Here is a 12292-nt window from a genome sequence, read left to right as displayed (position 1 = left end):
AACCTTTCCACCAAATTTTATGTGGATCGGTTTATAATTGACCCTACCCCCCATATAAGGTCCCCTCCATAAAAATACTTTAACGCTCATTACTGCCTTAAAAATACGTGTATATCGATGAAATTTCACAGAAGTAAGTTATTCACAAGCCAAAATCTCTTTACCAAATTTTATGTGGAACAGGCCTTAATTGACCCTAACCCCAACATAAGGTCCTTATCAGAAAATACTTTAAGGCCCATTACTGGCTTAAAAATATGAGCATAGTAATAAAATTGGACTCAATTAAGTTTCTTGCCAGTCAAAAACTCTTAACTTAATTTTATGTGGATCGATCCTTAATTGACCTACCCCCATATAATGTCCCCATCAAAAAAACGAGTAAGGCGAAATTCGATATAAACTTGACCTGTAGTAACCAAGATCGTTCTACAAAATTTTGCGTAGATCGGTCTATAATTGACGCTACCCCCATATAAGGCCCCTTCAGGAAATGACTTTAAAGCTCAGTACTGGCTTAAAAATACTAGTAAATTTATGAAATTCGACATAAATTAGTTTCGTGTAAGCTAATATCTCTATCTCTTTTATAGGAACCGAAATCTTTCTATCAATTTTTATGAGGATCAGTCCCCGATATAAATTCCGCCCCAGAAAATGACGCGAAAAATACGAATACCGCAATGCAACTCGACATACAACAATTTTGATTTAAACTCTCACTACCATATTTTATGACTTTAATGCTCCTTAATGGCTTCAAAATATAAGTAGATTGATGAAATTTTAAACAAATAAGGAACTGAAATATTCCTACAGACTTTTATGAGAATTGGTCCATATATGTATGTATAAATACCCCTACTCGCTATAAAAATTAGCACTGTCAATAGTAAAACCCTCTTTCAAATGTCACCCTGATGTTCTTATTAATATCGATATATAATAATAAAATATTCAAAATATTAAAGTTCATTTATATATCAGTGATTTGATGGTGGGTATAAAAGATTCGGCATAGCCGAATATAACACTCTTACTTGTTGTTTTTGCATTCTTAGCACCAAAAGAAAAGTTTGTAACCTTTTCTAGTGTTGTATAGTGTTCTATTATTTTTGTTTATTGCCATCGGAAATGCATTTATTTGCATTGAATTTTGTAATAAATTGTATGAATCAAACATGACTTTTTTCCCAAACCATTTTTATTTAAAATATTCAAAGTTCATAGAATGTATTAATTTGTACATGACGAAATTTTTTGGAATTTTTACTTTTTTCTGCATTATTCATGAACAAATTGCTAACAAAGTCTATTATCTACTAATCTGTTACCATATTTAGTAGATAGTAATCCTTTATTAGCGTATTTTGTAAAATATATAAATATAAATAGAAATGCTGAAAAACTAAATCTTAAACAAAGAAACATCAGCAAACATACCTAAATATCTTTTCTTCATAAAATTCCGCCAATTACGCTCAGATTTCATTGATTTTATTCTAAAAATCATAAACAAAGACAAAATTTTCAAACATTTTTTAACAAATAGAAAATAAAAATATATTTGAAATATTTTAAGTGAAGGCTTCTAGATTATGTTTGGAAAAATAAAAATTAAAAAATTCAAACAATTTACGTTAATTCATTCATTCAGAAAAACTTATCTTCATGTTTAACATTAGATATTTCTCTGTGTGTATCTCAATCAAAAAAACTTAAAAATTAAGAGAATGCTGTACGTACGTGTGAATGAGGAAAAACCAGAGGGCTTTTAAGGTGGCTCTTCGCGTATGTCTGTTGTAGACGTATAAGTAATAATAAATGAATAATTGGAATAAATATTACGTATACGTATATTTATTTTTATTGTAAATAATTTCGTCAAGTCCAGTTCCGTAAATCACTTAAATTCTTAATTAATAAATAAAGCTATTACGGTAAAATTCCACGTGAATATGTTTTGTGTATTTCCAAATCACTTAAAATTTTTTTCGAATCCATTTACCAAAATCTATATATTTCCGGAAATGGATTTATCTATTATAAGTTCCTCAAATAAATCGGTATCAACTCAAAATTGTGTATCTATACATAAGACATAGACAAAAATCTCATAAGTTGCTGAAACAATAAAGGAAAACCATAGGCACGAAATGAGGACTATGATTTTATGACATATAAATGCGTGATAAGACAAATTCTAACTTATGTTTATGCGCTGTGACCACGCTTGGTCTTCAGAGACCACTAGGTATGCTGATATCGATTGTTACTGGCCAAAGAAAGTAATACCAAACTACTAAAAAGAGTTTAGCGTACATGATGCTTGGATATTAGTGGTGGTATGATCACTACGCCAAATATTCTATATATTCCATCCATTGAAATACATTTATAAGGTATGAGGCTTCACTTAGAGCCTAGCGTCTCTTAACTTTTGTCGAACTGACCAGAGGTGTTATATATGACATCCTCAATGTATACTGGATTCTGGTTATACATGACTGTAAATAAACATCGGACGTGTAGGATCGCTTACTAGACACAGAATATGTCGGGAGCCATGAAACACTGATCATAGATAGAATGCCTTGGTCAAGCGAAACATTTTGTGTTACAAATATTGCTTTATTGAAGATCGAAAAATAATAAATTTACCACCGTCTACCGAATCACATTACTAGTTTTCAGGCTGAAGTAGTAGTAATAATAGAACGCTGATTGTATTAGAATAAATATAACACCAACGGTAGTTCACATATGTATTTACCGATGGACGGAGAGCAATTATAAGATAACTTAATACTTTTACAGACGTAAACTTTGCTAAATATTGATAACAGGCCACTCAAAAGTAGCAGCTAGGGCCAAATTCAAAATATAGACGAGAGAATCTCGTAATACCCCTGGGAATAATGCAATGGTAGATAGAACCAAAGAGATCTTTTTGGGTGAGAGAACAAAACGAAAAAATTTCTCAAAATGAGAAATTTTTAGAATAAGATGTGGTACGTATTTTGGTTACAACTATACAAAATTGGATGTGCGGTTTCAGAAAAATTTATAACATGTAGAGAGGCTGTGAAACTCTGGAGTATTTTTCTTTTGTTATTGTCTTTCATCGAAATAAGTTATAAATATGTTGTGAGTTATATTATTCCGGTTACAAATTCTCTGACGAACACTGACTGTTAAGTTCTTAGGAAATACGCCCAATAAACTGAGTTTCTGAATTACTGATAATGAAATTTGACTTATTTAATGTTTTCTTTAAAATGTTTGGATACCCTTAAAAACAATTTTTAGATTTTCGTTCATTTATTGCCTCGTTTTGCAAATTAAAAAGACCTTTCATATATATCAATCATTCGAATAATATACTACATAACGTCTATGTGTACATACATACATATATTAGAGGGACATCAATAGAATGCAAAAGAATTTGTCAGTGCAAATTTATTTATATATCAACTTCATATATTATGTATTTAATATTGTCATCACTTCTCTGTGGTTGAAGGTTTATACCAAAATAGCGAACAACACAAGGATGAAAATAAATTTTAATGAAAATAAAATATAATTTAAATAATTTAAAAAAAGGTGATGTAGTTTCAAAAACTTAAGAACTTTTTGTTGTTCTCTTGAGGAATTGTGCCATTCTAATATTCATATTCAAATCCTATGTTTGTGTCAACTTCTTGTTGTGTGTACAGAGTTAGTTGATGAAACCAGCATCAAAGGAATGACTATATGACAGTTTCAATATGAGAAAATGAAAAGAAAACATATATGTATGTACGTACATATTTTCTCATTATTCTGATCATTTTAAGGTAAAAATTGCGAAATTCAAATAAACACTGTTCGATTTGAAAGTTAGATATATAGAGATTTTGTAAAGAGTTGATTGAAAGATTTCTTCAAGTTTTTTTTTCAGTTTTTTATAAGGTTATGTTATAACATACATATTTTTTGTTTAATTTGTAAAATTTGTTGTTCTTGAAAATTTTTGGTTTTAGTTTCTGTTTTAGACATTGAAATTTCATATGAAATGACAAATGGTTTCCTTAGTGGTTTTTAGCTTTAAAAGAAATAAACTATAATATCTTACGTTAAAAATTTTACTCATTACAATTTAATCTTTTGTTTAAAATTTAAATCATAAAATGCAGTTAGTAAATTTGACAAATGATGTTCAGTTTTGCATTTTTTCTAGTTAAAAACAAGTATAATTGTAAAGTTTGGCATGGCCGACTATTTGTAAATGTTAAACATTATATAATAAACCCATTTAAAAGATTTTCAATAGACTTTGTGTGCTTGGGCCAAAAAAAAAAACAAAATGCATAAAACGCACAAGCTTTACACAGGCACACAGGCAGACGGACGGACGTAGCTAAGTAGACTCAGAAAGTGATTCTGAGCCGATTGGTAGGTATGCTTTAAGGTGTGTTAGGACCAATATTGTTAATGTAGGTACATGTATAGTGATGTATATGGTATAAATACACAATTAATCTTATGTTTGTTTTGTGTAATGTGCAGTTTCAAAATTTATGGTTAAACTAGAATGTCAAATGCACAGCCAATACAAAATTTTAAAAGGAAAGAAATAATTACAAAACAAATCAAAATAAAACTAGAACAGAATGACATTTAGAAAAATTATGAGTTAAAGGATACTTTAATGGACTTAGAATTAGTTTTTTGTTTACCGAAAACGTTGGTGACATTTTAAAATTCACTTAAAATATGTATATAAATCATATGTGCATTTTCAGTTACACTAGATTAGAAGTGGAACTTCCTCCTCATTTGTAATATTTTATTGTTGTTATAAAATTACTTTAAATAAGCGTTAATAGATTTTACCCCCTTATTTTGAAATACACTTCACCTTGCGTTAAAAATATTATCATAAAAATTTTTCAAAATACAAAAATTATTTATATAGAACATGAAGTGAAGTGAGGGTAAGGGATTTACACAATTATACTTAGTGTTATGAAACGCTTTGTCCTATATATATTATTAGAAGGATTTTGGACAATAAATGATCGACGAGTTAAACTATTTGCCCGCTCAATACAAGTGTGACTTTCATGCACAGAGAGCATATTACTTTAATGAAAGGACCTATTTTAGAGTAATTGCTATCCCGGGAAAAAGAGGTGCTATCAGTATCTCTAGTCTACTGAGACTATAAACTGGTGATGTCACTTCATTCCTCGGAGATTCCTTGGAATAATTTGAACAAGAGCACCACATAACCTTGTACTACAGGTAGCGAGTTGCCCGCAGGAATATATCTTGGCTGGTCAGTTAGTTTAGGTTCCTTCTGGATGCTGTGATTTAAATCCAAATTCGGGGGAATAGTGAGTAGCGGTTAAAAGCTGATGCAGTGTTAAGTCTATATTTCGGAATAAGTGCCGATGACAACAGATATCACAAAGAGGAGTGACTGCGGGATTAAACGTATAACCAGAGTGAGTGGATGAATAAGAAGTTTGCTGTATGTAAGATGATGGATGGAAATATAAAAAAAATTAACCACAGTGTTTTCGCTGTGAGTAAGAACAAAGTATTTGGCTTAATTAATGGATTCGTTCTTTGGTCTACCTATTACATTCCATCTGTATAGTTGTTGAATGTCAGAAGTTAAGCAACGGCACACCAATGGTCGGAGATTAGAAAGCCCAAGTACTTGAGCAAAGTGCAAAGTGAAATTCCATATACGTAAATTGCAACGGTGCTGAGCCATTACGGAAATTTAACGTTACAGAAATTTAATTTGCTATACTTAGAGTAATCGAAAATTAGATTTCAGCTATGGTTCAGATGTGCTTTTAGTACTAATACAACATTGATCATTTCTTATGTTTTTAATTCAAACCTTCTACAATCATATTTCCATCTGCATTTTTTCAATCGAATCGGTCCATAATCGATACTAGTTCGTATATAAGAGCCACATTTTTAAATCATTAAAATGTTCATATTTAATTAACTTTTAAATAAGGACACTGCCACAAATTTTGATTTAAACATGTTCAGTTATCATAAATTCATCTTTTTAATAAATAAATGGCCTTTCATATAAAATCAGTGGTGGATATTTTACATTCCACACACTCTGACTTGTTAACAGCAAATATATCTCTCTTATAAAGAATATTTAGGATATTACTACCCATATTTTAAATGTATTGCAAACCGAATGACAAACTTAAAGAAAAACGTGTTAATTAAATTTTACACAAAAACTCTTTATTTTCTACTTAGCGACGGCATCTTTGTTCGCAAATTTCACGTGTACACCAACGATTATTGCTGCCACCACATCCCCAATAATGAAATGGTTGACACTGTCTTGTACGTGTATCATAATTCCACATAATACGGGCAAAACAACGTCGACCAGGCCAACCGCCACTTCGGGAACCGGTACATGCAGGACTACCTAAAAAATTATTGAATTTTATCAAACTGAAACGCCATTAAATTTATTTATAAACTAACGTGGACTCCCGCGACATCCCTGGGCAGAAGTATATGCCACTAGAGCCGCCAATAAGAAAGCTAAACTTTTATAAAATTTCATATTATTTAACCAAGTGTAAATTGTTTATGATTTAATATTGAAGATTGTTGGAGTAAGTATTTATATCAAAAATAAATCATCGTTTTAAAAAAAAAACGTGTTTAAACAAGTGTACTTTTCATTAAAAAATATTTAATTATAGTTATTTGTTTGAAGTACGTTTTTATTTTAACAATAATTTAATCGACGAAAATATATGAAATTAAATCTATTCAGTGTTACACAATTTTTAATGAAAATATAAAATTTTTAAGATTTATTGTTCAAATATCATTAACGAAATACTTGTATAAATATTTATTATTTAATAAATTAATTGTTAATGTTTTACTTTAAATTAAACATGAATCTATATATATATATTATATATATATAGATATATATATATATATATATATATTATATATATATATATATATATTTATATATATATATATATATATATATTATATATAATATATATATATATATTATATATATATATATATATATATATATATTTATATATATATATATATATATATTATATATTATATATATATATATATATATATTATATATATATTTATATATTATCGATTAAGACATGTCCGTCCGTCGTTGTCGTCTGTCCCTGTCCGGCTGGCTGGCTGTCCATGTAAACCTTGTGCGCAAGGTACAGGCCGGAATTTTTAAGATAATTTGATGAAATTTGGACCAAGCATGGTTGAAATCGGTCTATTATTTCACCTAGCCCCCATACAACCGTACCTCCCGATTTGAACTTTTTATGCTATAATTACGTCAAATGTTCTGCTATCTCTCTAAAAATTGGCACAAATAAGTTTTATATAAGTATAAATGATACTTCAGATTTTCGTAAGGATCGGCGTATATTTGACCCTAGCCCCCATACAAACCCCCCTTCAAAAAATGACTTCAACGTCTAACATTGACTTGTAACCATTTGTATCGCAATGAAACTCAACAAAACTAACTGTTATTTAGAAATATATCCTTTTCACAAATTTACCGAGGATCGGCCCATATTTGACCTATATAAAGCCTCATTTAGAAATTTTAGTTTTTTATCAATAAATGGCTTAAATATTTTGGAATTATGGTAATATTCAACATAAAAGTTTCTTTACAAAAAATAAAAATTTTATAAAAGTAAAAATTGTAAAAATATACTCATGGTGTAGGGTATCATATGGTCGGCCATGCCCGACTATACTTTCCTACTTGTTTTGGTATAAAACTGTTTTTTTCATACAATATTACTGCATATTATAAAGGAGGGATTTTCTGAAATTTTTATATTTGTTTCTGAGGAAAGTGCTGAAGAATTACGAAAAAAACTTAACTTTTTCGAGAAATTTCGAAATTTTTACTCATAACTTTTTACGTCGTGAACCAATTTTGCTTATTTTCAGTAACTGCTTAGGATAACAATAACAATGATCGGTGAATTTGGTTGATGTCCTTAGCTTAGTTTTAACGTGAGTGTGTTTTACACAGACAGACAGATAAACGGACATAGCTTAATCGACTCAGAATTTTACAAGGACCCAGAATATTTGTGTTACATACGGAACGACAAACTTATATATACCACGGATGGTGGTGGATGGTATAATAAACTAAAAATTTACAGATAAGAGGAACGATTTTTTTGTTATCTTTAAAGGATATGTAGTTTTTGTCAAAAGTTATTTAATGAAATTAGATCCACACACATTTTTCGAAACATAAATCAAAAAGGGGAAAAATTAGTTCATACTTTTCTCTAAGTCAATGAATATTATTTATTCCATAGGCCTTTACACGAGCACCCAGGTGATATGATCTGTCAACATTTTGTGTAGAATGATACGAATGGATTGGGATCGCTTAAACACAATTGTTCAATTCACAATCGATGTTGTAGCGTTGTATGCATTGTATGTCAGCAGCTGTTACAATAGTCATAAAAATGTTGTTGGTAATTTCTATGCAAAAGCTCTATACAATTTATACGACAATTTTTCATATGTTTTTCGAATGTTGTAAGAAATTTTAGTGTTGCCAATTGTTTATTTCAACCACAAAAATTCAAACGATTTTAGCATGAACAAGTAGGAAAGTATAGTCGGGCATGGCCGACCATATAATACCCTACACCATGAGTATATTTTTAAAATTTTTACTTTTTATAAAATGTTTATTTTTTGTAAAGAAACTTTTATGTTGAATATTACCATAATTCCAAAATATTTAAACCATTTATTGATAAAAAACTAAAATTTCTAAATAAGGCTTTATATAGGTCAAATATGGGCCGATCCTCGGTAAATTTGGGAAAAGGATATATTTCTAAATAACGGTTAGTTTTGTTGAGTTTCATTGCGATACAAATGGTTACAAGTCAATTTTAGACGTTTAAGTCATTTTTTGAAGGGGGGTTTGTATGGGGGCTAGGGTCAAATATACGCCGATCCTTACGAAAATCTGCAGTATCATTTATACTTATATAAAACTTATTTGTGCCAATTTTTAGAGAGATAGCAGACTATTTGACGTAATTATAGCATAAAAAGTTCAAATCGGGAGGTACGGTTGTATGGGGGCTTGGTGAAATAATGGACCGATTTCAACCATTTTCAATAGGCTTCGTCCTTGTGCCAAAAAACATGCTTGGTCCAAATTTCATCAAATTATCTTGAAAATTGCGGCCTGTACCTTGCGCACAAGGTTTACATGGACTGCCAGCCAGCCGGACAGACGGACGGACGGACGGACATGTCTTAATCGACTCCAAAAATGATTCTGAATCGATCGGTATACTTTAAGGTGGGTATTGGACCAATATTTTTGTATGTTACAAACATCAGCACAAACGTATAATACCCTCCCCACTATAGTGGTGTAGGGTATAAAAACGATAAAGTGGTAACAATTAAATCAAAAACAAACATCTGTTTACAAAAACAAAAAAAAACTGAAATTTGATTAAAAACAGTTTATTTATTTATTTAAAATGTGGAATAAAGAAAATATAAGAATTGAAAATTAAAAAAAATTAATTTGGTTTATTTCGCATGTTTAATTAATTTAATATTTTTTGATTTTTATACCCTACACCACTATAGTGGGGAGGGTATCATACGTTTGTGCTGATGTTTGTAACATACAAAAATATTGGTCCAATACCCACCTTAAAGTATACCGATCGATTCAGAATCATTTTTTGAGTCGATTAAGACATGTCCGTCCGTCCATCCGTCCGTCCGTCCGTCTGTCCGGCTGGCTGGCTGGCTGTCCATGTAAACCTTGTGCGCAAGGTACAGGCCGCAATTTTCAAGATAATTTGATGAAATTTGGACCAAGCATGTTTTTTGGCACAAGGACGAAGCCTATTGAAAATGGTTGAAATCGGTCCATTATTTCACCTAGCCCCCATACAACCGTACCTCCCGATTTGAACTTTTTATGCTATAATTACGTCAAATATTCTGCTATCTCTCTAAAAATTGGCACAAATAAGTTTTATATAAGTATAAATGATACTGCAGATTTTCGTAAGGATCGGCCTATATTTGACCCTAGCCCCCATACAAACCCCCCTTCAAAAAATGACTTACACGTCTAAAATTGACTTGTAACCATTTGTATCGCAATAAAACTCAACAAAACTAACTGTTATTTAGAAATATATCCTTTTCCCAAATTTACCGAGGATCGGCCCATATTTGACCTATATAAAGCCTCATTTAGAAATTTTAGTTTTTTATCAATAAATGGCTTAAATATTTTGGAATTATGGTAATATTCAACAGTTTCTTTACAAAAAATAAAAATTTTATAAAAGTAAAAATTGTAAAAATATACTCATGGTGTAGGGTATCATATGGTCGGCCATGGCCGACTTTACTTTCCTACTTGTTTATCTTTTGACATTGTTATGTGTATTAGTTTTGATTATTTTTTTTTTATTGAGAACATAAACTTATGACTTGCTGCAAAGATATGATCACAATCACTGTTAATACACTTTGGTTGTGAATTGAACTTGATTGTGAATTGAACAAATATCTGATGAACGCACTTTGATAGAAAATACGGATGGAAAATTTCACATTCGTATGGCTCTCTTCGTCGCATCAGATTACGGATGTATTTTTCTGTAAACTCAAAAAAAGATAAAAAGCTGTTTCCATCTTTCTTTGTTATTGTTTTATACCAATCCTGTATACAGAAAACGTTTAAATCATACGACTTTAATTCCCTTTCTGAAATTCGGATGGAATCTTACTTTTTCATTAGACTTTACGTACGCAAAGTGTGATCGTATAAACGCTGCTAAGGAAATATAATTTGGTTTTGGTTTTCTCGTTCTGAGGCAATAAGTTATTATTATAGTCATATTTCATGGTAATTTTTTTTAGGTAGCTATAACGTACTTAAGTGCATTTAAAAAACTACATATTTCACAATATTTTGTTGAAATAAATTAATTTTCTTTTTCTTTTTTATTTTTTCTTTATTTTCTTAGTGTACAATAAAAAACAATAAAAACAATAAAATTTGACGAAACTTGCAGTCAATTAAAATATTAATTAAATTTAATAAAATTAAAAAACAAATTTAATATTCTATTAAATTATAAAAAAAATGTAAAATTTTGTGAAAACTTAACGGCGACGACATCTGCGTTGACAGGCAGCCCAAGAACACCAACGATTGCTGTTGCCACCACAACCCATGTAACGCATTTCACGACATTGTCGAGAACGACCATCCCAGTACCACATGCGACGGGATACACAACCGCGGCCACCACGACCATCATTCCGAGAGCCTGCACATGCAGGAGCAACTAGAAAATATTTAAAATCAATTAATATAAAAATATAAAACAAGTAAACAAGTAAATGAAAGCCTATTAACGCTATTGAAGGCAATTACTTATAATAAGTATAACCGATTCTGCCTAAATTTGTTATAGAGAAAATCGCAAACTATTTACTATAGTTGTGCGAAGAATAATGCCAATGCAAAAAAAGTACATACGTGGACTTCCTGGACACAATTGGGCAGAGGCAGAGGCCACAAAAGCTACTAATAACAGAGATAAAATGTGTAAAAAATTCATTTTGTTTTGAACTTAACAATAAATTAAATTTAAAATTGTTAATGACTTTATTCAACTAAATATTGCAGTATTTATAATAAAATTTTGGATAATTAATGTAAACAATATTTAAGTAATTGTTCAATTATATCAAAAATACTTATTTAAGCAAATAAATATTGTTGTTTTCAACAATCATTTTGGCTAAAAGCGATTTAAATCAATGTATTTTAATAATTTACAAAAATATTTGTATAGGTGTTTTCTTGAATTTAAAATAAATATTCTCTTAAGAAATCGTTTAAAAATTATTGTACACAATATCTTCTGTTGTGATATTTTATATAAAAAAATTATCTGAAAGGTCTTGTGCAAATTGTATATGTTTCTTAAAGAAAAAACGATGATCTGCCCGTCTATATTTTATTGGCACGGTAGCGTCCACGGACAAGTTCTATAGAAACCGAAATATGTATACCAGACTTTAAGAGATTCGATCCATATTTGATCTTACCCCCAAATTTAATGGTATAGGTTTACAATGGACCTTCCACCCTTACCAGAAAAACTTTTTAACGCTCATCTTTTTC

The 12292-nt window shown here is 30.1% G+C and overlaps 2 protein-coding genes across 2 annotated transcripts; both read right to left on the bottom strand.

Annotated features, from left to right (window-relative positions):
- Window positions 1-6074: 6074 nt before the first annotated feature.
- Window positions 6075-6630, bottom strand: LOC124419084 (proteinase inhibitor-like). The gene is made up of 2 exons (XM_046947363.1): window positions 6529-6630; window positions 6075-6469 (listed from the first exon to the last, which is right to left on the bottom strand). Exons 1-2 carry the CDS (start codon window positions 6608-6610, stop codon window positions 6288-6290), a joined length of 264 nt encoding a protein of 87 aa, XP_046803319.1. The 5' UTR covers window positions 6611-6630; the 3' UTR covers window positions 6075-6287.
- A 4533-nt stretch (window positions 6631-11163) lies between these two features.
- On the bottom strand, window positions 11164-11757 carry LOC124419082 (kunitz-type serine protease inhibitor homolog dendrotoxin I-like). Its single transcript, XM_046947361.1, has 2 exons — window positions 11642-11757; window positions 11164-11447 (listed from the first exon to the last, which is right to left on the bottom strand). The coding sequence occupies exons 1-2, from the start codon at window positions 11721-11723 to the stop codon at window positions 11263-11265; spliced, it is 267 nt and encodes an 88-aa protein (XP_046803317.1). The 5' UTR covers window positions 11724-11757; the 3' UTR covers window positions 11164-11262.
- Window positions 11758-12292: the final 535 nt, after the last annotated feature.

The sequence above is a fragment of the Lucilia cuprina genome, chromosome 3 (assembly GCF_022045245.1).
Source record: "Lucilia cuprina isolate Lc7/37 chromosome 3, ASM2204524v1, whole genome shotgun sequence".
Taxonomy (NCBI): domain Eukaryota; kingdom Metazoa; phylum Arthropoda; class Insecta; order Diptera; family Calliphoridae; genus Lucilia; species Lucilia cuprina.
Note: the sequence above shows the minus strand (reverse complement) of the source record. Positions and strands in the feature narration are given on the sequence as shown.

Bases quoted from the DNA above. Each gene is read 5' to 3' on its own strand.
- LOC124419082 (XM_046947361.1), bottom strand. From the start codon at position 11,723: ATGAATTTTTTACACATTTTATCTCTGTTATTAGTAGCTTTTGTGGCC. The intron at 11,448-11,641 runs GTATGTACTTTT...AATATTTTCTAG, and splicing joins ATTGTGTCCAGGAAGTCCAC to TTGCTCCTGCATGTGCAGGC.
- LOC124419084 (XM_046947363.1), bottom strand. From the start codon at position 6,610: ATGAAATTTTATAAAAGTTTAGCTTTCTTATTGGCGGCTCTAGTGGCA. The intron at 6,470-6,528 runs GTTAGTTTATAA...ATAATTTTTTAG, and splicing joins GGGATGTCGCGGGAGTCCAC to GTAGTCCTGCATGTACCGGT.